This window comes from Monodelphis domestica, chromosome 3 (genome assembly GCF_027887165.1).
Source record: "Monodelphis domestica isolate mMonDom1 chromosome 3, mMonDom1.pri, whole genome shotgun sequence".
In the NCBI taxonomy this organism is placed as follows: domain Eukaryota; kingdom Metazoa; phylum Chordata; class Mammalia; order Didelphimorphia; family Didelphidae; genus Monodelphis; species Monodelphis domestica.
Genome location: NC_077229.1, coordinates 61,993,972 through 62,020,647, shown reverse-complemented (window position 1 = coordinate 62,020,647; position 26,676 = coordinate 61,993,972). Strand labels below are relative to the sequence as shown.

Here is a 26,676-nt window from a genome sequence, read left to right as displayed (position 1 = left end):
CCCTTCCTTCTTTCTTTTTAAGTATTTTTCCATGTTTACATGATTCATTTTCTTTCCCTCCCCTCTTCATTCCTGCCTCTCAGAGCTCACAAGCAATTCCACTGGGTTATACACGTGTTATCACTTGATATCTATTTCCATATTCATTTTTATGATAGAGTAATCTTTTAAACCCCAAACCCCAAATCATATATCCAAATAAACAAGTGATAAGTCATATGTTTTTCTTCTGTGTTTCTACTCCCACAGTTCTTTCCCTTGATGTGGATAGCATTCTTTCCACTTAGGGTTTTCTTGGCAAAAATACTGGAGTAGTTCACCATTTCCTTCTCCAGATCACTTGAAAGATGAGGAAACTGAGGCAAACAGGGTTAAGCAACTTGCCCAGGGTCATACAGCTAGTATGTGTCTGAGGCCATATTTAAACTCAGGAAGATGAGTCCTCCTAACCCTAGCCTGGTGCTCTGTTCCTTGTGCCATCTAGCTGACCTTTTCCCCTCTTACCAAAGGCCTAACCACATTGTCTTTGAGGAAATCCTGTAAAAAGTTGAGAGAGCCTCCCTCTTGGTAGAATTAAGCAAGGAACCTTTAATTAACCCTCTTAAATGCCTCTTTCCCCATCCCTTGACCAGATTAGAATAAAGATGTGACTAAGAGAAGGAAGACTTCTTTGATCATTTCAATTAATAGGAGTATCTCTAGTTTACCATTTTTATCACCCCATAAAACTCTCACCTATTTTAGAATCAATTCTGAGTATAGAGTCAAAGACAAAAGAGCAGTAAGGGTTAGGTAATTGAGGTTAAGTGACTTTCCCAGGATCACACAACCAAGAAGTATCTAAGTTCACATTTGAACCCAGGACCTCCAATTTCTGAGTTTGCATCTCAATCCATGGAGCCACCTCACTGTCCCCTTAATTTCACCTTTGAATATTCCCAGGGAGTGGTCAAGTTTGAATTTTTTTATTAGTATTATTATTCTTTCGATTGAATGGGTTTAGGAAATAGTTTGGATTGGAAGGTTTTTGATTAAATGGTTTTAGGAAAATGATTCTCCAAGAATGTGTCAAATGTGGGAAGGGAATAATTTATTTAGTACCCACTATATGCCAGGCACTATGCTAAACCCCTTACAAATATAATCTCATCATTATTATATTACCTTATATTATTTATATCTATATCATATTATAGGAATACAACTATTATCTCATATTATTATCACAACCTGTGAGTTAGGTACTTTTATTATCTCCATTTTAGAAGTGAGGAAACTGAGGCAAAGATTAAGTAATTGTTCAGAGACACACAACTAGTAAATGTCTTGATGTCTTGAGACTGGATTTGAACTCATGTCCTCCTGACTCCAGGCCTAGCACTCTATCCACTGGGACCCTGCCTCCAACACTGAGTAGTGTTCTGTTGGATAAACTAAACTATTACCTAAACTCTTGACTGTGGAATTTTGTCTATTCCTGGGAATAGCATAGGGTAGCCTAGAACATAGACCCTTATTTGCTAGGTGAGCCTAAGAAAGTGCCTTAACCATTCTATTGAGTCTGCCTCCTATAAAATGAGAATAATAATAGCACCTAGTTCCCATGGCTATTGTGAGAATCAGTTGCAATAACATATGTAAAGTGCTCTGCAAACCTTAAAGCACAATATAAATGGTAGCTATTGGGGGCAGCTGGGTGACTCAGTGGATGGAGAGCCAGGCCTAGATATGGCAGGTCCTGGGTTCAAATCTGACCTCAGTCACTTCCTAGCTGTGTGACCCTGGGCAAGTCACTTAACCCCCCATTGCCTAGCTCTTACCACTCTTCTGCCTTGGAACCAAAACACAGTACAGATTCTAAGATGGAAGGTAAGGGTTTTTTCCAAATAAATAAATGCTAGCTATTGTTATTAATAATCTCAGTTGTAACTACAAAATGGTTTATTTGAAATTTCCAAAGCCATTAGGAAATTCAGCCCACTTTTAGACCTCTCTCTAAGCTAATAAACGTATGAGGTAGGATTTGAACTCATGTTCTATCCATGCATTGTCACCTGATGCATTTCTCAGGTAACAGACAAAATTCCACAGTCGTAATCGACTCAGAGTTTAGGTAACAGTTTGACTAATGGCTTGGATAAGGAAGCTAGTTAGTTGGTGAAGTGACGAGCATGTGGAATCAAGACCTGAGTTTAAATCTAACCACTGATCTTAGTAGCTGTGTGTCTGTGGGCAATTCTCTTAATCTTCTGTCTGCCTCAGTTTCGCCAACTATAAAATGAAAATCACAACAGCACCTGCCTCACAGAGTAAAGCATCTAGCCCATGCCTGGAACATAGTAGGTGTCTAATAAATGCTTGTTCCCTTCTCCCCCTTCCATAGGTTCACCTGATATTCTGGAGGCCTTCCTTGACTTCCTCATGACCTCTCTGGTGAACTCTGTGACTGTCAATCTGTCCTACCCTACCCTCGTCATAGGATCAACCCATCTTCTCTTCTCAGTGATTTCATTTAAACCTTCATGAGTATAAATGAATGAAAACCTTCGGAGTTCCTCACTGGTTACACATCACAGGCTGTTCACACCTACTATGTGCCTCTCCATTGCCCTCTACATTATCCATTCATTTGGTGAATAGCCTATAATCTATAATGTGTGTGTTAGGCATTTTCACTACAGAAGAAATGTCTTCTCCAACGCATTCCCTCTGCCAATGAAATCAAAGGTATTGTGTGAGAATTTGACATTTGCAAATGTCACTGAAGACGACTTAGACATCTAAGCCAAACTTGGGCACTGGGGGGACATTATTGGGAAGTGAAGACGATCTAAACACAAAAGAAAGAAAATTTAAAGAAGATAAAAGAACATGAGATGAGCCACTAGGATGCAGGGTCCCCAGGGAGCTCCTCCAGAGGGCCCTAAGCATTGGTATTCATTCTCTCAACTATTTTTTCTTCCTCCAGTGCCCAGATAATAGGTGTGAATTTCAAAACTATTCCACCCCAATCAGACCATACCTTAGAAGATCTGATTTAGCTATTTCCTGATCAATAGCAATAGAGATACTTGGTTTAACAGAATCAAGTCTTGGGAACTATACATTTTTCCACCCTCCTTAGTCTAACAAGATTAGGAAGGTCTGCACCAAACTCAAGATTTAATTATCTGAGGAAATGGCCTTCAACAGACATGTGCAGAAAAAGCAGGCAGACCCCTGGGCTGTCCTAAGTCGAGTTAAGCTATCATTGGTACAGATGAGACGCAGGAAAGTGACGTAAAATTGTCTATGTAAGGCACGTCACTTCCTCTATCTTCCTCTTTCCCTGGAGAGATAACTCTGGCTGGCAGCATGCTAGGCATTCCAACATCTTGGAGTGGTGGCAGTTATTTGTCTGGGTTTGGGGGTGAGTTTTGCCCTTGAGCTGATTCAGGGTCAGGCATCTTAGCTGAGCCCCTTTGGAGGTCAGGCTGATTCCTTCCTCCTTCACACTCAAAACCTTACTTTCTAGATTTCCTAATCTTCCCACCCAGTACTAGCCCCTTCCTTCTTCCTTGTTAATCTCCTCCACTATATCAACTAAATTGCCATAAATTTTCCAGCTGACTTGGGTATTTTAGTATTTGGGATTTTCCCTGGTGACCAAATTAAATTTAGATTGTTAAGTCACAATGCTAAAATTATCTTTTACATTGGCAAGTGCATTAGTATACCAAGAAAATTCTGGGACTAGCCCACACCATCTTACACCTGAAGGTGGCCTCTATTCTGTTCTTCTACACTCGCTCATCCCTTCTGGTAAATCTTCAAACAGAAAGCCACCCATGGACACACCCAATAAAACTGTGCACTAGACATGATCTGGAGAATGATGTCCAAAGTTTAATTTTTCTTTTCCTTTGAGTACCTTAAAGCACATTACATACTGATCACAAGTACACAAACACACCCATATCACAAGAGGGAAACTGAGGCCAGAGGGATCCAACCTCACCAACTTCTAGGACAAGCCCCGTTTCCCAGATGGAAGCCTTGTCTCCTTCATTATCAGGTTGAATTAGCACTGGGATTTGGTCCTAGGAGGGAGGGAGACACAAACTCAGACAGGCTCTCCATTTTACACCCTTGACAGTCACCTCCTACACCTACCCACCCCATAAAGGATTATATGCACTTAACCTGGTTGTGGAGCCTTATTCAAATTTTCCACTTGATTCTTCAAACGATCCAAGGTATTAGTATTTTTGGTCAGGTCTGCAGAAGAGGAAGAGATGAAGGAGGGGAGAAGACCCTCTAGTCAGATATAGAGAACTCAGAGATATCTCTCCCAGACTTACCACCAATTCCAGAGATAGACCTACCTACCTCTCAGAGAGGTGTCTTCTCCACAGACTCCTTACTTTAGTCAAGACCTTTATTTCCCCCTAAATCCTGGAGCCCTTTATTTCCCCCTTCATCAGAACTGGGGAGCCCCACCCTACCCTAACCCACCACTCGGTGCTGAGGGATAAGAAGTACCTGATCTAAGCTGGCTTGCCATCTTTTCATAGGAATTAGTTTTTTTATTTATTGCAGCAATCTCAGTCTCCAATTTCTTTATGTTCTCATGCTCCTTGTGGAGGGTGCTAGAAACTGAGAGATCCAGAAGACATTTGGTCATTTATTCATTGATTCCACTAGTGATGGGCATGGTGCTAGCCAAAGAGGAGAGAAAAGACCAAAATCCCTTCCCACAAGGGGCTTACTAGCTGATGGAAATGATGGACATGAAAATGGAAATTCTAGCTGATGGAAAGTAACATATACAAAAGCAAGGAAATGTGAAATACATAGGGATCAAATGAAAAACTTCGTAAAATATTTCGCAAACCATAATGTTCTCTATAAATGCTGTTGTTCAGTCTTGTCCAAGTCTTCATGATCCCATTTGGAATTTTCTTGGCAAAGATATTGCAATGTTTTACCATTTCCTTTTTCAGATCACTTGATAGATGAGGAAACTGAGGCCAACAGGGTGAAGTGATTTCCCCGGACTCAAATAGCTAGTGTGTCTGAGGTCAGATTTGAACTCCGGAATATGAGTCTTCCTGACTCCAGGACTGGCACTCTGTTCTATGTGCCAACTTGCTGCTAAGCTAGTGGTTAGCTATGCGTTGTTACGGAAAATAAGAAAATGAAACAGTGAGAGGAAAAAATAGAAAGAGGGAAGAAAAAGGGGAAGAAGGAGGGAAGGAGAGAAGGAGGAGGAGAGACAGACAGAAAGATAGAGAGAGGGAGAGAGAGAGGGAGAGGGATAGACACCAAGACAGATAAGGAAAAAGAGAGATAGAGAAGGAAGGAAGGAGGGAGGGAGGGAAGGAGGCAGGGAGAGAGGGAAGGAGGGAGGGAGGGAGGAAGGGAGGAAGGGAGGGAGGGAGGAAGGGAGGGAGGGAGGAAGAAAGACAAAAGAGAGAGGAGAAGGAGAGAGAGAGGGAGAGAGAGAGAGAAAGAGAGAGAGGGAGAGAAGACAGAAGACAGAAAGAGAAGAGAGGAGGAGGAAAAGAGGGAGGGAGAGAGACCAAGAGAGAAGAGAGAAGAGAGGGGAAAAAGAGAGATGGAGGGAGAGAAAGGAGAGAGAGAAGAAGACAGAGAAGAGAGGAGGAGGAAAGGAGGACGGGGGGAGAGAGAAAGGAGGGGAGAGAAAGAGAAGAGGGAGAGGGAGGGAAGGAGAGAGAGAGAGAGAGAGAGAGAGAGAGAGAGAGAGAGAGAGAGAGAGAGAGAGAGAGAGAGAGAGAGAGAGAGAGAGAGAGAGGGCAGGGGGGGGGAATTATTTTAGAAAAAGAAATGCTAAGAGGGAAAGGGGGAGGTGTTGCACCCATCCCTCCCCAGTCTTTCCCAGTTTCCGGGATGTTAGTCTCACCTACTCAAGGCCGACTTTCCCCCCACAATTTCCCTGTCCCACTCCTAGCCTTACAACAGCCCCACCCCCAATACCCCATCTCACCATTCCACAGCTCCCACTTCAAAATGTTGAGCTTCTGGGAAAACTCAGAGCCTGGGGACAAAAGGGAGGAGAGGTAAGCCTGGGACTGGGTCCAGAGCTGCCCTGAGGAAGAGATGAAGGACTAAGGGGAGGGGAATAAACTATATGAGACAGATGGGCAAAGAAACGTCAAAGCCCGGAGCAGGAGAGAGAAAAAGGAATAGAGTGAGCAGGCTAGAGAAAGAGAAAGAAAGAAAAGGCACGAGAAGAATCAGAGAGGGGGAGAGTGGATGGGCAGAGGCTCAGCCCGGCTTGGAGAAGGTGGGAGATGGGATCACATAAGGGTGGGATGGGTTCCAGTTGGCTGGTGGGAAACAATGGAACCAGAGGGTTCCAGCTCAGGTGCCCAGGCAGGTGCGGGATGGGGAACGGGCTCGCGCCCCTCCTCCCCTCTCTGCCTCCCCTTTCACCCCCCCACCCCACCCCCACCTCACACTCACTTTTCACCAGGACCAGGGACAAGAGAATAATGCCCAGCAGGAAGCTCAGGCCCAGGAGGAGGTAAAGACACAGGATCAATTTCTGCGTGGAGGAGGGTCCTGGGCGTTTGCTCGGGGCTGAGGATGAGAGAGACCCAGGGGTGTGATTCCTGGGCCCCCCACCTTTGCCAGTAACACTGTGACTAACCTCCCGATGGCAGCCAGAGGGCGGCCTTTGGAGACAGCTGACTTATGGGTGATCTTGGGCAAACCACTTCTCTGAACCTCAGGTCCCACGATGACCTCCGACTTCCTTTCCAGCTTCTAGGAGCTTTTGACACTCACTTGCAACAGAGTTGTTTCTAAAACCAGTGGCCGCAATGACAGCAACTGGTATGTTCTCCCTCACTTACCTACTGAATTTCCTTCCTTCCTTTCTTCCTTCCTTTCCTTCTTTCCTACTTTTCTTCCTCCCTTTCCCTCTGCCTCTCCTTGCTTCTTTTGTTCCTTCCTTCCCTCCTTCTGTTCCTCTCTCTTTTCTTTCCCTTTCTTCTTCTCTCCATCTCTCCCTCCTTCCCTCCCACCTTTCCCTTCTTCCTTCTTTCCTCTTCACCCTTTCTTCCTCCCTCCCTTCTTCCTTGCCTCCTTCCTCCCTCCCTCCCTCCATCCCTCCCTCTCCCTCTTTCTCACTCCCTCTCTTCCTTTCTTCCTTCCTTCTGCATGCTTAATAAGCATTCATTGAATGAATAAATGACTTGCACAATGGTTCTGTCCATGGACTCTATACTCCAACAAACTGGTTTACTCACCATCTCATGACCAGACCATCATCCATACTATCTGCTTGCCTTTGCCCCATTAGTCTCTGCCCCAGAATGACCTTCCTCTCCCTCTTATCTATTGAATTCTTGCTGTACATCCTCATCTCAGGAGTCATCTCCTCCTGGAAGCCTCCCCTTGATTCTCCTGACCCCAGTGGAAAGGGATCCCTCCCTCCTCAGTTTCCCCACAGCTCTTTCCCCAGACCTCTCCATCATTTCAAGAAAAAGAGCCTGTCTAGCCTAGGAGAAGAGAGGACTTTGGAGGCCATGGTAGCTACATACAAGGGTTTGATGGGCTATCTCACAAAGGATAAGATAGATGTGTTCTGCTTTGCCTCAGAAGGAAAAGCTAGGAACAAAGGGTTAAAGTTGCTGAAGGTGAGTTCAAGCTTGGAATCAAGAAAACCCCCTAATGTTAAGTGCTAGACTGGATGGAAAGTAATAGAAAGTGAGGAGACAGGAGGAGCCTTCCCTTGAGGTTTTGAAGCCAAGGTTCAATGATCTCTTGCCTGAAACATTGTTAAGGATTTCATTTTCAGCTATAAATTGGACTAGAAGGTCCCTTCCCACTCTGAGGCTCTAAGATTCCAATCCTCTGCAATTTGCAATTTATGTTTCTATTATACTTTAATGTTTAAAGTACTTTCTTTTCCTAGATCCTATAAAGAAAGTAGTTCAGGTGCTACTTTCCCTACTTAACTGAAAAAAGACTGAGTCACAGAGAGGTTAAGTGAATGACCCAAGGTCACACAGTTTGTGTTAGAAGTTGTATTCAAACCCAGGTCTCTCCTGACTTCAGGTCTGAATGGAACTTTCCCCTGTATCACAACTACTTTCTCTCCTTATGTAAGAGCCAGTCAGAGTAACTAGATAGCATAGAGCAGTGGTGGCAAACCTATGGTACAGGTGCCAAAGATGGCACACAGAGTCCTCTCTGTAGGCACAGGACCTCCCTCCCCCCACCCCTACTCTATTACTAGAAAGGCAGAGGGACTCAGGAGGAGCTGTTCCCCTCCCTCTTTCCACCATGCCTGATGGCATTTTTTCACTTCACCCACCCCTCTGCCCAGCCGCCCAATGGGAGTGCTTCCTCCCTCCCCTGAGTGGGGTAAGTAAGATAAAGGGTGAGGAAGAGTCCTTACCACACTGGATGGGCACTGATTGACTCTCCAGAGCACCATCCTTGCTCCTTGAGGGTATTGAGATGTTCTCATAGTCGGGGTAATCCTCATCTGTAAATCTCTGGGCACCTGGAGGAACCAGACAAGGGCCTTAGAGGTTCCAAGAATCAAGGCATCCTGTGTCTCAGCTCCATGTATGTTGTCCTTCCTACTTGAAGAAGACCAACATGACATCGCTGGATGATCCCTTTTGACTCCAACATAAATTGGATTTAAGTGAAGCAGAGTTGCACCAAGTCATCAGCCTCACTCTCTCCTCCAGAATCATCCAAGTCCAGTGGCAAGACACAAAGTCAGGACGACTAGCGACAGCTCCTCGTACAGTGCTCCAGGCCCCACTTGTCATCCCCTTGAAGAAGCTGGGCATCTTCCCAAGATCTGAAGCGCTGTTGATGAAGCCTGCCAACTCACGCATGTGATGGACTCAGGACACAGAAAAACATCTATATTCCATACATGACCAACACATGAATTTGGCTTGTTCAGTTATATATATTTGTAACAAAGACTTGAATTTCCTTTTTTTTTTTTAAGTGGAGATAGGGAATTGGAGGAGAAGGGGGACTCGCAACAGAGTCATCAAGAAGAAAAAGTGAGTCATTGAGGTATTTTTTTAAATGCAGAGAAGAGAACAAAAGGAAGGCCAAAGTGGGACAGCTCTGAAAATGGCATGTTAGGGACCTCAGATGCCCAGGCCCTCCATGGAGGGGACAGAGGATATTTATGTAAATCAAGATCTGCTAGATTCAATCAAATCAAGAGGAACTAGATTCAAATCTGGTTTCAGGCACTTCCCAGTCACATAACCCTGGGCAAGTCACTTAACCCTTTGCCCTTCTGTCTTAAAGTTGTTACTAAGAGAGAAAGTAAGGGCTTAAACATACATAATTAACTAACTGAAAAGTTAAAATTAAAAAATAAAACAGTGGAGTCAGGTTCATCCCACCAACCCTCCTTCTGTGGGTCAAGACAAAGTCCAGGACAATACTTCCCATCACTGCGTCCTTACTCCCAGATTCCCAGAAGAAACGAACCAGACATTTAGATTAGAAAGGACTAAGGGGGAAGATCTCTGGGTACCAGCATGTAACCAATGGGAGTATATGGAAAAGGAAGAGACAGAGATATTCACCCTCAAGCACCCACAAGCCTTCTGTGCCTCAGTTTCCCCTTTCCCTCTCCTTTCAGAGTTATTTTTTTCCAAGGAATCTTCCTCCAGTCCTCCCATCACCACCACCCTGCCACCCCTCTTTTCACCCATGGGTGCTACCTGTTCTGGCCTCCTTCTTCTTAGCTCTTGGCTTGGAAGGCAGATCTTGATTTACATAAATATCCTCTGTCCCCTCCATGGTCCCAGCATCAGCTGATGCCTGTCTGTCCAACTCACTCTCCACCTCTCCCCACCCACACCCTCACAGGAGATGGTGTCAGAGGAATGATGGAGCAATCATTCAGGATGTCTGCTGGGGAGGAGTCAAAGAAAGAAGAGGAGGAACAGAGACTCCCAGCAAGCCTCAGAGGGCTTCTCTGCCTTCCACAACATCCCTAACAAGAGAACCTGCAGACTCCAATGATGGGGAGCTCACTACTGTTCGGAGCAAATGTTCTACTTTCGGACAGCTTCAATAACTAGAAAGTTACTTCTTTCATTCAAATAAAATCTGCCTCTCTACAATGTCCCCCTCTTGTTCCTAGTTCTACCCTCTGGGCCCAAGCAGAATAAGTTCTGTAGACCCAAGGCCTGATATCATGGAGAGATAGACAGTTCCTTAGAAACTTCGAGTCCAGCCCTCTCATTTCACAGATAAGGAAACTGAGGCCCGCAGAGGAAAGAAGCCAGTTCAAGGCCCTACAAACACAAACCGTCAGATCCCCCTGAGGCTTTTCTTCTCCTGGCTGTACATCTATAGTTCCTTCATCCTCCAGGCCCATCACCATTCTAGTCACCTTCTCCCAACATTCTCTATTGTGTCATGGCCCTCCCAAAAATGTGGCTCTCAAAACTGAGCATAGTCAGTCAGTCAGTCAATAAATGTTTATTAAGCACCTACTAAGTGCCAGGCATTCTGCTGAGCACCTAAGATATGAAGAAGAGTAAAAGGCAATCCCTGCCCTGGAGAAGCTGACAATATAAAAGGGGGACAATAAGCAAACAAAACAAAACAAATCAAGCTATATGGAGGATAAATAGGAGATAACTCAGAGAGAAGGGACTAGAATTAGGGAGGATCAAGAAAGGGTCTCTTTATTTGTTTTTTTTTTAATCCTCACCTGTCTTAGAATCAATACTGGGTATTGGTTCTAAGGCAGAAGAGTAGTAAGGGCTAGGCAATGGGGGTCAAGTGACTTGCCCAGGGTCATACAGCTGGGAAGTGTCTGAGGCCAGATTTGAACCTAGGACCTCCTGTCTATAGACCTGGCTCTCAATCCACTGAGCCACCCAGCTGCCCCCAAAGATTCTTTTTAGAAAGAAAGATTTGAGCTAGGGCTTGGAGGCAGCTAGGGAATCCAGGAGCCAGAGATGAGGAAGGAGAGGGTTCCAGGCAAGGATGCCCAGAGTCTGGAGACCCAGATGTGCTCACTCCAGAAGAAGAAGGTACAGTGGGACCTTCACTTTCTTCATTCTTCATACTGTATCCCTCATACAATAACTCAGGCTAAGATCAAACTTGCTGTCATGATTTCAATTCTTACCGTGTTTCTAGGCCATTCAAACCATTTTTTTTTCACCACAGAAATGCTGTCTAGCCATGCTTCCCCCATCTTCTATTTGTACGATTTATTTTTTGAACCCCAGTGCAGGACTATATCCTTCCTTCTATCAGCATTAATCTTCTTAGATTTGACCTAACCTGCTAATCTTTTGAGTTTTGAGAAACCTTTGGGACCCAACTCTATGGATGCCACTGGTGGGCAGGCAAGAACTAAGTTAGTGATCCTGCCAACCACTGAAAGTCAGTGATTAGCGGCAGCTAAGTGGCTCAGTGGATAGAGGGCCTAGAGTTGAGAGGATCTAGATTCAAATCTGACCTCAGATACTCCCAGCTGTGTGATGCCAGGCAAGTCACAACCCCATTTGCCTAGCCCTTGCCCTTCTGTCTTAGAATTGTCACTAGGTCTGGAAAGAAAGAAAGGAAGGAAGGGAGGGAAGGAGGAGGGAGGGAGGGAGGGAGAGAGAGAGAAAGAGAGAGAGAGGGAAGGAGGGAGGGAGGGGGGAGGGAGAGAGGAAGGAAGGAAGGAAGGAAGGAAGGAAGGAAGGAAGGAAGGAAGGAAGGAAGGAAGGAAGGAAGGAAGGAAGGAAGGAAGGAAGGAAGGAAGGAAGGAAGGAAGGAAGGAAGGAAGGAAGGAAGGAAGGAAGGGAGGGAGGGAGGAATGAAGGAAGGAAGGGAGGAAGGAAGGAAGGAAGGAAGGAAGGAAGGGAGGAATGAAGGAAGGAAGGGAGGAAGGAAGGAAGGAAGGAAGGAAGGAAGGAAGGAAGGAAGGAAGGAAGGAAGGAAGGAAGGAAGGAAGGAAGGAAGGAAGGAAGGAAGGAAGGAAGGAAGGAAGGAAGGAAGGAAGGAAGATCCTCTCCTTGACCCCATTTGGAATTTTCTTGGCAAAGATTCTGGAGTGGTTTGCCATTGCCTTCTCTGGCTCATTTGGCAGAAGAGGAAACTGAAGCAAACAGGGTAAAGTGACTTGCCCAGGGTCACAAAGCTAATAAATATCTGAGGCCAGATTTGAACTCTAGAAGATGAGTCTTCCTAAATCAAGATCCAACACTTTATCCACTATACCACCTAGCTGCCTCACAAATGTATATTACATAATCTCAGTTGGCATAATCTCAGCTGGACCCTCAATGCAGCAATTCTTTTACACTTCTCTAAATAATCGATTCACTCTCCCACTCACTGCAATAGATCTTACAAGTGTTTTCATCATAACTTAAATCTCCAATGGCTCTCCTTCTTCCAGCTCTCTCAGCTGAGAACCTATCCTCACATTTCACTGGAAAAATTGAGGTCATTTGCTAAGAGCTTCCTCTTTCTCCCCTCCTCTTCATTTCATATCACCCAGATGCCTTTGGCTACCATCTCTTCCTTTACCCTTGTCTCACATAATTCAGTGGACCTTCTATTTTGCAAGGCCAACGCCTCTACATCCACAGGTAATCTCATTCCATCCCATCTTCTCCAACTAATTGCCTCCTCCATCATCCCCACTCTTTCATTTACCTTCCATCTCTCCCTCTCTACCGGCTGCTTCTCTACTGTCTACAAATGCATGCCCATGTCCTCCTGACTCAAAAAACCTTTCCTTGCTCCATCCTCTAACTATCATCCCATATGTCCTCCCCTTTGTTGCTAAAGCTCAGGAAAAGGCTGTCTATAATAAATGTTTCCACTCACTCTCTTCTAAATTCTCTACAGTCTGCTTCTGATCTTATTAGTCTACTCTCTCTCTCTCTCTCTCTCAAGTTACTAATTATCTCTTAATGGTCAGATCGAATGACCTTTCTCAATCCTCATCCTTCTTGACCTCTCTGCAGCCTTTGACATTGTTAATAATCTTTTTCTGCTTGATACTTCTATCTTTCTAGGTCTTTGTGACACTAGTCTTTCCTGGTTCTCCTCCTACCTATCCAATCACTCCTTCTCAGTCTCCTTTACTGGATCTTCCTCCAAGTCACACGCATTAATAGTGAGTATCCCACAGGGCTTTATCCTGAACTATCTCCCCCCCTCCATACTGTTGGTGATTTCATCAGTTCCCATGGATTCAATTATCATTGAATATGCTGATGATTCTCATCTCTACTTTTCCAGCCCTGATGACCTTCATACTGCCATCTTTGACATTCTAGAACATCTAGAACTATAGATATCTTAAACTTAACAATATCCTAAACCTTGTAAAAGGGAATTCTTTGTTCTCTTTGAGTTTACACTTGTGAAAGGGAATCCTTTATTCCCTTTGTCTATTTTGAGTTAACACTAACTTAAGTACCCCTACTTAGATTGTGAAGAAAGGATTAACTCTCCTTTGCCTACTTTTGAACTGAATCAACAAAAGACTGAACAACCTACTTAGTACTAGGTGTTCTTAGTACTTAGGTGAAAAGCTAGCAAGGTTCTTAGAGAACTCACAAGTCAGTTACTTAGAGAGCTCCATCCTTTTAACTCAGTCCCAAACTTGTGAATCCTATGATCAGAGTTTACACCCTCAGAAACTCAATCAGACAGGAATCTATAAACCCTTTTGATGAGTATTCACCCCTCTAGAAGGTAATAACTGGTTCTCACAAATACTGCTCCCTGGGCAGTGCTAGACAATTTGGAAACTGTGATTGGCCCACGTGAAGAGGGACAGGGACAAGAAATCATCATAAAAAGCCATGAATCCTGCAGCTTGGGTCAGTCTTATGGAGATAGTCTCCTGCCTAGAGAGAGTCTTTGAGGGAGCTTAGCTGGAGACTGTGGCTTGGATTGTGGGCTTGGAGCTTGGCTTCAACTTGGACTCTGACTCCTGGACTACTTCATGGGGTAAGTGAAAGGCTAACTCCTTTCCTAGTTTCTGGAGAGACTAGCTTCCAACTTGGAGGAGGTCTCATGCTTACTCACTACTGGCCTTCCGGCTTGAGAGCTAATTAATCTCTGCCTGGATTAAGATAGGATAGATAACTTTTCTATCCCCTTCACATTTCTCTATTTCATTGTTTCCTCTCTATTTTGTAAATAAATTTATGACTCAAGATATAATAAATATTGGCAACCACATAATTTCATAAAATTATTATCCCACCATTAATTTTCACCTTTACAACCTAACAATATCTTTTGCCCCAAACTTTCTCCCATTCCTCACTTCCCTACTACTGTGATGGATACCACTAGCTCCCAGGTATCTTGGATTGCAAACCAGGAATCATCTTTGACTCTTCATACTTACTCCTTCTCCCAGATCTGTTGCCAAGACCTGATGATTTTATCTTCCTAACATTTCCCCAAATCCCCCCTTCTCTCCTTTGACATTATCAACACCCTTATATTCTCATCACCTAATACCAGAATTATTACAGTAGCCTGCTGGTTGGTCTCCCTGCCTCAAGTTCCTCTCAACTTCAATCCGTCCTCTATTCAGCAGCAAAGAGATCTTTCTACTGCACAGGCCTGACCAAGTTGATCTGCTTTAACTCCATGGTTTCCCTATCACCTCCAGAGCAAATATAAAAGTCTTGTGGCTTTTGAAGCCTTTATAAACTGAACTCTTCCTACATTTCTAGCATCTTCTAGTGCCTTCACCCCTTCTCTTACTCTATGATCCAGAGATCCTGGTTTCCATCTCCCAGTTGCAGGCAATTGCACTGACTGCCCTTCCCACTGCCCTAGTCCCCTGCATGCCTGGAATGCTCTCCCTCTTCATTTTTGCCTCCAGGCTTCCCTGGATTCTTTCAAGATCTAGCTAAAATCTTCTACAATCTCCTTTTGTACTTAATGCCCTCCTTCTATTCCATTATCTCCAGTTTACCTGGTTATATCTTATTTGTACATTGTTGCCTACAAATTGTTTCCCCTCATTATACTGTGGGCTCCTGGAGAGCAGGGGCTGTTTTTTTGGTTTGAGTTGGGGGTGGGGTTTGGTTTTTTACTTTTCTTTGCATCCCCTGACTTTTATTGAGGTTCCTAGTACATAGTAGGTGCTTAATAACTATTTATTGGCTTATCAAACCAACAGAATAATTTATACAATGTCTATAATTATTGTACATAAAGGAAAACAAGGGTGAAAACTTAAGAACTCTAGTCAATGCTATGGCCAGTCATGATTCCAGAAGACCGATGGTGAAATATGGTGCCTACCTCTTGTCAGAGATGTGATAGGCAATGAGACATGCATTTCAATCACACAACAAACATTTATTAAGTGCTTCCTATGTGCCAGGCACTGTACTAAGTGCCAGGGATAAGAAGGAAGGCCAAAACACAATTCCTGCCCTCAAGGAGCTTCCATTCTAATTGGGTGATAGTATAGTGATATAAAGCTACATCAGAATTGTCACAGAGATAGAGATGCTTGCCCAAAGTCCACCAGCTCCTGACCTTCTAGGAATGGATCATCTAAAACTGTTCACAGAAGATCCTGAAAGAAAGGAGAAGAAACAGGGTCTGTCTTTCATCTCAGTACTTTTCCCAGGTGGAGCACTTAGCTGACCCGGATCTGGGTTTTGTTATAATTAAAATGGTTGGTTGTCTTAAACTGTAGAGTTAAAATGGTTGGTAGATATAAATTGTAGTGATTAAAATAGTGGAAGATATAAATTGTAGTAGATATAAGGTGGTTGAGTAAATTGTGACTGCAGAAATATGTTTTTTATATTAAAAATAAAGTGGTCACCAGGAAAATATTCCCAATTATGAAATATACCCAAGTCAACTGGGTTTTATAGAGATTTTAATTAATTAATACAATGAGGAATTAAAGAAGGAGAGAAAGAGAGAAAAGGGAAATAGTGAGAAAGGGATAAGCCGGCTCTGGCCAGTCCTGGCCAACCCAGGCCTAAGCCCTAAGAGAAAAGATCAGTCAGTCCTTAATCACTCACCACAAGATCTGTCCAAGCAGGGATTCAGAGACACCAGGCCAGCATCATCTCAGCTGCCTCCACCAGCTCAATCCTGAATCTGAATCTGAATGTGAATCTGAATGTCCCCGAGAGAGTCCCAAGAGAGACCCTTCAAGGCAGCCTTTCCCAGCTGACTGTCCCGAGGGAGACCTGAGAGAGACGGTCTCCTCAGAGGGAGTTCCAGCCAGAGTCTTCCTCAAAGGGAGTTCCAGCCAGAGACTGTCCCAAGAGTCTGTTTCCAGAGCACTCTCCCAACAGCCTCCTTAGAGACTGTTTTTCTTTCTCAGATTTCTCATCTCCTTATATAGGGAATTTTCTCCTATGTCACCTCCCCTAAGTTCTTCCATCTACCGATCACAGTAGACATTTTTCAAAGGACAGACCATTCTTAGTCCACACCTAAGAAGGTGTAAATTTTTGAGTAATTCACACCAGGAAAGCTCTGAGTAAGTTTCTCAGCTCTTTGTTCCTTGTAAATTCACAAGTTGCCTGACCTTTATAGGTACTTATCTTAAGAACTTTTTGCCTTATTATAAGTATGGGTTTAAGTACTTTTCATTGTTCAGAAAAGAGTTTACAACTTTATCAGAATTCCCCTAGGGCAGACTTAAGTAGGTGAAGTAGAGTTCTCACATTTCTGATCTAAGTAGAGTTCACTGCCCAAATGGGGAATGGTCTTAATCCAATCTTATGAAGTAGGGTCTGGGAATTTTTAAGGTTCACAGTTTCCCTGAGATTTCTCACAGCCTGAAAAGTGGTGTGGCTGCTGCTACTGCTGCCACCATTAACAATGACGTTCATAAGTGCAACTATGTGGTTCAGTGGATGGAAAGCCAGACCTGGAGACAGGAGGTCCCTAGTTCAAATCTGACCTCAGATGCTTCCTAGCTGTGTGACCCTGAGCAAGTCACTTCACCCCCATTGTGTAGCCCTTGCAGATCTTCTGCCTTGGAATCAATATCATTTCCAAGACAGAAGGTAAAGGTTTTAAAAGAAATTAAGTTCATGCTGGGTTAATTGGAAACAGTGAGTTTTCATTGGGACTTTGGATAGAAAAAGAAATTCCTGCTCTTCTTCACTGCCCAGAATGCCCACAGACTATTCCCTAACCCAATGTTCCTCTGTTCTTTACCTTCATGCTATTTATTCCCACTGTTATATAAAGAAATTAGCATCTAATCCCTATTGTAAGGTCAATTTTGTTTGTTGTAATGGCCAATGCGTGGGAGGAAGAGTGTGGAGGAAAAAATGGGGAGGACACATCCAGCACCTGGCATGAGGAAGAAAGCAGAGAGTGGCAGAGTACAAATGTCTATATCAGGGGGATTAACTCACAAATCCAGTGGGTTTGCCCTGGGATAATATTCCTTAGCCAACTAAAGATGATCATTGTAAACTAAGAAAGCAATTTCTAAACCAAAGAAAGCCCAGAATAGAGATATTTTGTGAGCTACCCAGAAAGAAGTGGGAAAAGGATCAGGGTCAGTGAGGGTTCTGCTAAGTACCTGAGTTCCCCTCCTCTATACTTAACTATCCCTTTCAGTTCTATTGATGATAAAAAAAAATTGAAGAACAATAAAGTTCATTTAAATCATATTGGGGGGCAGCTAAGAGCCAGGTCTAGAGAGAGAAGATCCTGGGTTCAAATCTGACCTCAGACACTTCCTAGCTGTATGACCCTGGGCAAGTCACTTTGCCCCTGTTGCCTAGTATTTACCATTCTTCTGCCTTGGAACCAGTACACAGTATTAACTCTAAAATAGAAGGTAAGGGTTAAAAAATTTAAATTAAATGATGTCCTGCTGTCCTCTGCTATACTCAGACATCATCTGGGGAATTGGGTTTAATTCTGGGAACCATATTTTAAGAAGGGCATTAATAGGGGCAACCAGATGGCTCACTGAATCAAGAGCCAGGCCTAGAGATGGGAAGTCCTGGGTTCAAATCTGACCTCAGATACTTCCTAGCTATATGACCCTGGACAAGTCATTTAACCCCCATTGCCTAGCCTTTATTATTATTAAGCTTTGGAATCAATATATAATTTTTATTCTAAGATAGAAGATGAGATTTTTTATATATATTATATTTGGAGTTAGTAAATTCTTTGGACCTATGTTGAGAAGAAAAATAAGAGACAAGTGGCATATGAACCAAGAGAATTGTAACAGAGTTATTCATGATGCCCCACCACTCTTCCTCATGCATAATCTAGAGATAAAGATTTCCAAGTCCTGCTTTCAGGAGAGAGAAAGGAAAGAGCAAGAGTCTATCTGTCCCTTTTACATCTACTGAGTTGCAGCTCTTCCTGGCTCCATGGTCCATAAAGGAGTTGCTTCACTATCCCAAAGCCTCAAGTCCTTTAGTGCTGAACCAAAACATACATGGTCCGCCAAAAGTGGCTTGGTTTTTTAGTTGCATGTCCAAATTGTTGATCTGCTTTTTCTCTCTTTTACTGATGTGGTTAGAGGACTGCCTTGACTGCATCCCATAAATTTTAGCATATTGTCTCATTGTTGCCATTCTTTTTAATGAAATTTATTCATTGTTTCTGTAATTTGTTCTTTGAGTCACTTATCCTTTAGTATTAGATTATTTAATTTCTGATTAATTTTTATTTTATACTTCAAAAGCTTTTTATAATTGTAGTTTTATTGCATTATGGTTGATATTATGCTAGAAATTCTAGCTATAATGATATCAAAAATAAAAAATTGAAGAATAAGATTAGACAACAAGGAAACGAAACTGTCATTTTTCAGAGATGATATCATGGTATGCTTAGAGAACCCTGGGGAGTCAACTAAAAAACTAAATGAAACAATTAACAAATTTAACAGTTGCAGGATATAAAAGAAACCCACATAAATCATCAACATTTCTAGATATGCTGACAGAAAAGGAAAATGACAATTGCTGGAGGGGATATGGAAAAATAGGTACATTAATACACTAGTGGTAGAGTGGTGAACTAATCCAGCCATTGTGGAAATTGATTTGGAACTATGCCCAACAGGCTATAAAACTGCACACACCCTTTGAGACTGCAATACTACTAATAGAGACCTACCCCAAAGAGATTATTCTTAAAAAGAATAAGAACTTATATATTCAAAAATATTTACAGAAGTTCTTTTGGTGATATCAAAGAAGTAGAAACTGAGGGAATGCCCATCAAATGAGGAATAGCTGAACAAGTTATGGTATATCATTGTAATAGAATACTATTTTACTATAAGAAATGATGAGGGGAATAGCTTCAGAAAAACCTGGGAAGTCTTATATGATCTGATGAAAATGAAGAACAGAGCCAGAAAAACAATTTATACAGTAGCAGCAATATTTTCATGAAAATCAAACATGAAAGTCTTAGGAACTCTGATCAGTACAATGATTTCTGACAATTCTAAAGGACTCATGATGGAAGATACTATCCACCTTCAGACAGAGATCTGATGGGACTCAAAGTGCAGATAGAAGCATATTTTTTCCTCTTAATTTTTCTTGCTTTTTTTTGCAACATGGCTAATATGGAACTCTGTTTTGCATGACTTCATATGTATGAGTTCTGCATTTCTTGCCTTCTCAGAGGAAGAGAGAGAGAATTTGGAATGGAAAATATTTTTCTTAAAGCCCATGAGACTTTTAGTGATTGTGATGATTGGATTTGGTTCTCCCCTGATTGTAACAATGAAGGTACTTAGCTTTTCCCTGATTGTGAAAATTTAAATTGTAACTCACGTCTGTTTTTAGATTTTAATCCCCATAAGTGCAAACATGGTTCTTAAAAGTTAAGTATGAAGATCTGCCCATTTAGATATAATCACCAAAAGTGCAAATATCCCACTTAATCATGAAGTGGGAAGTCTGTGACCCTTATGTGCAATAATGGATAATGAGTCAGAATGACTGACTGCCTTCTGGGCAGTCCTAGAGCAGAGCATCAACTGTGATTGGTAGATGTAAAATTAGGGGAGGCACAGGAAGTGATGCAAGAGAAAATGTCTTTAAAAGAGAGAGTGCTACACAGAGTTGGGGGAATTTCTTGGAGTGGAGTTCATCTTGGACTTCCACTTCTGCTGGAGTTAAATTCTTCATGCTTTCCAGTTGAGGCTGGTGAAGAGGGACAGAAGAATGTGCTGACTGGACAGATACTTGGTGAGTGAAAAGCTGACTATAACTGATGGATTTTCTGAAGAGACTTCCCAGGTCCTCGGCTTTGTGGAGGCTGGTTGAAACTAATTCTCCTTGCCCAGAAGGGCTGGGAGTAAATTACATAGTGCTCAGGCTAGATATCTTACTTTATCCTCTCTCTGGTTTCTTGCTTCACTCTTTCTACATTTTGTAAATAAATTGTAAATAAAATTTCTTTGGAATTAATTAAATTCTTGGTTCCCAAACTCTTAAATAATCACATCCAACCCTTTAAAAATTAACCACTTTCCCCCTTTACATGGTTCTGGTTGAATGGGTATTTTGTCTTCTGGCAGCTTAGGATAGGATTTAGGCTCATCCTGTCAGTGATCATATTCTCCTCTGGGAAGTACTGTAGGAACTTTAGGGAGTAGCTACATCAGTTCAGCAAGGACTGACAGAAACTCAACATTCCATGAAGTTATTTTTTAGGTGGGAAACAACCAACTCAGAATCAGTGTTTGGTTACTCATGAACAGGGAAAGGAACACAAAGCAGAAGTGGCTTTGAGATTGCTACAGAGTCACTAGGAGAGCATATCTAGTTGCTATGATTTAAACAACCATGACAGGTGCCAGGAGGGGAAGAGAAGCATTATGCTACCCCAAAAGTACATTAAATATTTCTGCTTGGGGGCAGCTGGATAGCTCAGTGGATTGAGAGCCAGGCCTAGAGACAAGAGGTCCTAGATTCAAATCTGGCCTCAGCCACTTCCCAGCTGTGTGACCCTGGGCAAGTCACTTAACGCCCATTGCCTACCCCTTACCACTCTTCTGCCTTGGAACCAATACCCAGTATTGATTCTAAGACAGAAGCTAAGGGTTAAAAAAAAAAGTAACCAATGGATTCTTTCCATTTCTACTTTGCCCTCTGGTTCTAAGAAGAGATAACTTGATGAGATCCTGAGTCTCTTAGTCAGTCCTTGCTGAACTAAGTAGGTGCTCCCTGAAGTTCCTACAGCACTTTCCAGAGGAGAATATGACCACTGACAAGATGAGCCTAATTCCTGTCCTAAATTGCCAGAAGACAAAATATCTAGTCAATAGAACTACTAAATATGGTGGTGGTGGTGGTGGTGGTATGGTGTTCAGTTCCAAATTCTCTCCCATTGAAAAGGCAAGAAATACAGTATTCATTAAACATATGAAGTTGTGCAAAATGAAAGAAAGAAAGGAATGAAGAAACAAAGAAAGAAAAGAAAGAAGAGGGGAGGGAGGGAGGGAGGGAAGTGAAAGGAGGGAGGAAAGGAGGAAGGGAGGAAGAAATATTTAACATTATTTTCTAATTTTGAGTTTCAAATTCTCTCTCTCCTTCCCCCTTCCTCCCTCCCCATCTTTGAGAAAACAAGCAATTTGGAATACAACCTCCTAATTTTAGGAAAGAATTTGAGGGCAAAGCTATGGAAGGGCTTTTGCCAAAGGTCATACAGTTAGTGGGGTGTATGGGTCCTCAGGGAGGGGTAGTATCTTTGGTATGGAGGACTTGTTGTGCCCTTCTAGGGCAGCTCTCCAGCCTCTGACCCTCACCTGACACCCAGCTCTCACTTGTGGCTCCCAGTAGCTGCTAGCATGCGTCAGCGGCCACACCCCGGGCAACGGCTTTGACAGGCTGGCTAAACCTTGTGAGGGTAGCCATCGGGTCGTCGTTGAGCCCTGGTGAACCAGGGCTTTGCTCACCCAGCATGTAAAGACTATTTCAGCGGAACAGGCGGAAGAAACCAACAAGAAGGTTCAACGGCTGAGATGGCGACGCAGCAAAGCACTGTGGAGTGCTCAGGGCGTGTTGGAGCACAAAGGACAATACGGCCATCCAATGCAGCTGAGGAAGTCTCCAGGTGTAACGATTTTTCATGCCACTGGACCCAGGCTTACAATGCTGAGAGAGTGGGACTGTCTCTGTGCATCAACTTTTCCACTTAAATCTTCATGCACAAGTGTCTTTGTGCACAAAAACGCACAAAGACAATCGTCATCCTCGGTTACCGAGAGACTACTACTACTATACAGTTAGTATGTGGAAGAATTGATATTTGACCCTGGCCTCTGACTCCACAGAATCATGTTGCTTTTCTCTTTTATTCTATCTTCAAAGAACTTGTCCTTTTGCTTCCCCCTCTCTATTCTGTCCTTAAGCCTAAGTCTTGGATCCTTTTGTTCCTGGTCTCAATAGACTTAACCCTTCTGTCTCCTGGGACTTTGCACTTCTGATTCCCACTGATCCCACTCCTACTTGGGTCCCAGTGACCTAGGTCCCTCTGCCCTCATTATTCTAGGATTCTACCCTTATACACCTCACCTCCACCAGCTGTTCTGTCCTTGTTTCCTCTCTTCTCTATCTCATGAATATATAATCTCTACCCCGCCAAATTGGGATGTTCAACAATTTAGGTTAGGGAAATGAGTGGAGGAGGCTTGAGGAGTTGACTCCTGGGGCTTTATTGACTTTGATGGTCACAAAAGGAGAAGCCATACAACAGGGCAAAGACAAACCTACAGGGGTAAGAGACTGCACCCAACTCCAAGTGCCCAACCATCCTCTTTCCCCCTTGACTTCAGCACCAGGGACAGCCTAGGATGGAGAGAGGAGTCTGGGAAAGAGTGTAGCATTGTGAAGCATGTGTAAGCAAGTTCCTGGTATCTGTGTAGGTAACTATGTATATATACATAGAGAGAGAGACTCATGCACCAATATATTTGTTGTATTGGCAACATAGTGTATGTCTATGACTGTGCTCTATCTTATCTCTTTGCCCCTTGGGGTGACAGTAGGGAGACTGACTATCACCTAGAGGCAGGGAAGGTGCACCCAGGGCATAGAACTTTACCCAGGCCACAGCACAGACTTTTCCCAAGGCACAGACTTCTACCTAGGGTTCTAGCCTGTTCTCTCACACAGGATCTGGATGTCCATCCCTCTGCACAGAATCCAGGAATCCATCCCCCAGCCTGGCACCAAAAAGTTGGCCAACTTACATATGAACTTCCCATCAGGACAGTAAGTAAAGGGAAGACATCTCTTACCTGGTGGGGACCAAGGAAAGTAGAGATCTTCCAGATAATCCTGAACCGTCCCACATATTTCCTCCTTGTGAGTATGTAGACAATTCCCCACTCCCACCCCCCTTGGGATCCATCACCTTAACTAGAAACTCCTGTCTGTGGAATTGGCAGAGGGGCAGAATATGAGGATTCCTGAAACGCTGCCAAGGTCCTTCCCCAAAGACCCAGGTATCCAGGTTCAGGCTCTACCTAGGGGCTCAAGCCCCATCCTACCCTGGCAAAAATCACCCAGGACACTATGGCCACATGCCACGTTTATTTATTTGTTTGTTTGTTTGTTTATGTATCTTTAGAGCTAGAGAGCTTTGTCTCAAGGGGCCAGGCCAGACTCAAGAAGATTTTGGTGGGGAATGGGCAAGGGAAGTCTCTGTCTTAGCTCAGCCCTTGCTCCCCAACTTGCAGCAGCGGGCACTAGTCCAGTCCATTCCAGCACATTGGCAGTGACAAGTGGTGGCCTCACGAACATCCCAGGAGCCGCATGCTGAGCCGCAGGAACAGCTTGAGACGGTGAACCCTAAGGAGAAGAGCGGTTTAGGGTTTGGACTCTAGGGTCCTGGATGGTGAAGGAAGGGGAAAAGAGTCTGGGGCTTGGACACTGGATGTGGAGGGAAGGGAAAGGGAGGCAAGTTTGGATACTGTGGTTCTAGGGAGAGAAGGAAGGGAAAGGGAACCTGATGCTTGGACACTGGAGTCGTAGGTGAACAGGGAAATTGGGGCCTTGACACAAGAGCCCTGGAGGAGGGGACACTGGGGTAGAACATGGGGGTCCAAACTTACCTGAGGGGCAGGTGGCTAGAGCACCCCGAGAGGTAACGCTGGAGCAGGCTAGTTGAAGCTTCTCAAGCGCAGTCAGAACTGAACCATTATAAAGAAGAGAAAAGCTATAAGATTCCTGTCTGGTCTTTTCCCCCCTCTTCTTTGGGGCCGGCCAGCCAGCAGGCTCCCAGACTTTCCCATATTCCTGTTGCTGGGTCCCCTCCTGTTCCCAAACCAACTCCAATGAGCTCTGGAATCAGTAGTCAGGAGGACCTGGATGCATCAGGAAGAGCACTAGAGTCTAGTTCAGGGTAGTTTGGGATTGGATTTGGGCTAAGGGACCAGGATTGGGTCAATCGGTGACTCAGGTCTGGGTTCGGGATAAGGGCCAGGGTTGGAGTCTCTCCATGCTCAGGGGCTCCGGTAGGTACCATAGGAGCCAGCCTGCTCCTCAATCTTCTTGTTTAGAAGCTCGTCCAGGGGGCACTGAGCCTGCCCTGGGACCAGGAGCCCAAGAATGGTGAGCAAGAAGCAGATGGCGGCACTCTTCATCCTACCGGCTCCTGGAAGAGAAGGGAAAGTCGAGATCAGCCATCCCAATGAAAACAAGGAGACTCGGCCACTGAGCAAAGCCCTCTTTGGGTGCAGCCAAGAGCTGGCTTTCTCTGCAGGATGGCATCAGGGCTTCCAGAGATGCTTTGGGGCAGAGGGTGGGGAGCATCTCACCTTGGAGCAGAGTTGAGAAGGTGTTGCCAGCAGGCTGTCGGATCTGGGATGATGGCCCCTCCAAGGCCTCTTCTCTTCCCTCCCCTCCTCCTCCACCTCCCAGAAGAAGAAGTGCTGACAGTGGTTTCCGGTCTTGGGCAAGTGAGGCTCCCAATTCTGCTTGTAGGACTTTAGTTTCCAAATACCACAGACCCCAAGGCCGGGGGGAGGGCTAGACTAGAGGAGACTAGAAAAGAGGCTCTCTCCAGGGCAGGGAGGGCTTGTGGGACCCCGGAGTCACCCCTTGTCCTAAGACCTCTCTCCCAAATGGCACTGCCTGTGAGGAGCCCTCTGGACAAGTAAGCCACCCCTTCCTTCCTCTTGTGGGAGGGCTGAGGATCCATCAAATGTTCTTCCCTTCAGTCAATATGGGCAGTCTCTGCTAGGCCTGGTCGAAAGCAACCTGCCCAGGGATTGGAGGCTGAGAAAAGGAGGGATGGGAGGCTAGGAGGCTCTGAAGAGGTGGAGAAGTTTGGGAGAAATCTGAGGCCAGGGGAAGGGTACCGGGGCCCTGAGGACCTGAAGAAGGGAAGTATGACTCCAGCCTCTTCAATACTTCTGACATGCCAGCCCACCCACTCACAGCCCCCCTGTGCTGGGGTAGATTTCCATTCACAGCCTTTCTGCCCTCTACACACCATTTTACTCCAGCCAGTCAATCCTCTAGAGGCACCATGGTGCACAGAGCTCTGGACCTAGAATCAGGAAGACCTGAGTTCAAATCCAGCCTTAGGCACTTACTAGCTGTGTGACCCTGGACAAATCATTTAATTAATTAATAAAATAAAAAATAGTACTCTGGAGAAGGAAATGGCAAGCCATTCCAGTATCATTGCTAAGAAAACCTCCATGTACAGCATTGGTATGCTATGGTTCCCAGTCATAAAGAGTGTTATAAGACTGAAGCGCAGGGGCAGCTGGGTGGCTCAGTGGATTGAGAGGCCCAGGGATGGGAGGTCCTGGGTTCAAATTTGCCCTCTTACTAGCTGTGTGACCCTGGGCAAGTCACTTGGCCCCCATTGACCCCCGTTATAAGGTGGAAGGTGAGGGTTTTTAAATTAAAATTTTTTAATTAAAAAAAAAGAAGATGATAAATAAGCTGAGCCTTGGAGGGTGCTAGGGAGTTCCAAGATTTGGAGACAAGGAGAGGGAATATTGCAGGCAGGGGACATTGCTTGAGCAAAGAGATGAGCCGGGGAGGGAATGCTATGAATGGCGACAGCGGAGGGTTTGGCGGGAGCACAGGGTGAACAAGGCAGGGTAATGTGTAACCCTCCTGGAAAGAGGCGAGAGTCAGGTTACAGAGAGCTTTAAATATCAGAAGAGTGTGTGCTTTCTGAACGTGGTGGGGCAGTACGGAAGCTCCTGAACATGCTCAGACCTCTGCTTTAAGACTAGCAATTTAATAAAAGAAGGAAAGGAAGGTAGAAATATAGAAAGGAAGAAAGAAGTTACTGGCAGAGTTGTATTCAGTTGAACTAACAATCCCCCAGACAGGCTGAATTCTAAGGATTTCAAATTATACTATATTGACATGTTCATTACTGAGGTATGAATTTCTATCTTCTATTTCTCATTTGCTCATGATTCTCATTTTAAAAATGTTTTCCAAAATAAAAAACAAACAGAAAAAAAAAGAATATCACTTTAGGGGCAGCTAGGTGGTTCAGTGGAAAGAGCCAGGCCTGTAGTCAGAAGGTCCTGGATTTAAATGTGGTCTCAGATATTTCGTAGCTGTGTGACCCTGGACAAGTCACTTAACACATTGCTTAGGCCTTGTTGATCTTCTGCCTTTGAACTGATACTGAGATTGATGGTAGTGGTTTAAAAAATAAATAAAAAGGATATCACCA

General features: G+C 44.1%; 2 protein-coding genes across 2 annotated transcripts; both read right to left on the bottom strand.

Annotated features, from left to right (window-relative positions):
* Positions 1 to 3,865: 3,865 nt before the first annotated feature.
* On the bottom strand, positions 3,866 to 9,852 carry LOC103106583 (uncharacterized). Its single transcript, XM_056820838.1, has 7 exons — positions 9,717 to 9,852; positions 8,408 to 8,515; positions 6,466 to 6,582; positions 5,987 to 6,037; positions 4,522 to 4,635; positions 4,183 to 4,257; positions 3,866 to 4,079 (listed from the first exon to the last, which is right to left on the bottom strand). Exons 1-7 carry the CDS (start codon positions 9,793 to 9,795, stop codon positions 4,051 to 4,053), a joined length of 573 nt encoding a protein of 190 aa, XP_056676816.1. The 5' UTR covers positions 9,796 to 9,852; the 3' UTR covers positions 3,866 to 4,050.
* Positions 9,853 to 23,545: 13,693 nt separating this feature from the next.
* On the bottom strand, positions 23,546 to 25,575 carry RETN (resistin). Its single transcript, XM_007489545.3, has 4 exons — positions 24,785 to 25,575; positions 24,490 to 24,621; positions 24,080 to 24,157; positions 23,546 to 23,816 (listed from the first exon to the last, which is right to left on the bottom strand). Exons 2-4 carry the CDS (start codon positions 24,608 to 24,610, stop codon positions 23,680 to 23,682), a joined length of 336 nt encoding a protein of 111 aa, XP_007489607.1. The 5' UTR covers positions 24,611 to 24,621; positions 24,785 to 25,575; the 3' UTR covers positions 23,546 to 23,679.
* Positions 25,576 to 26,676: the final 1,101 nt, after the last annotated feature.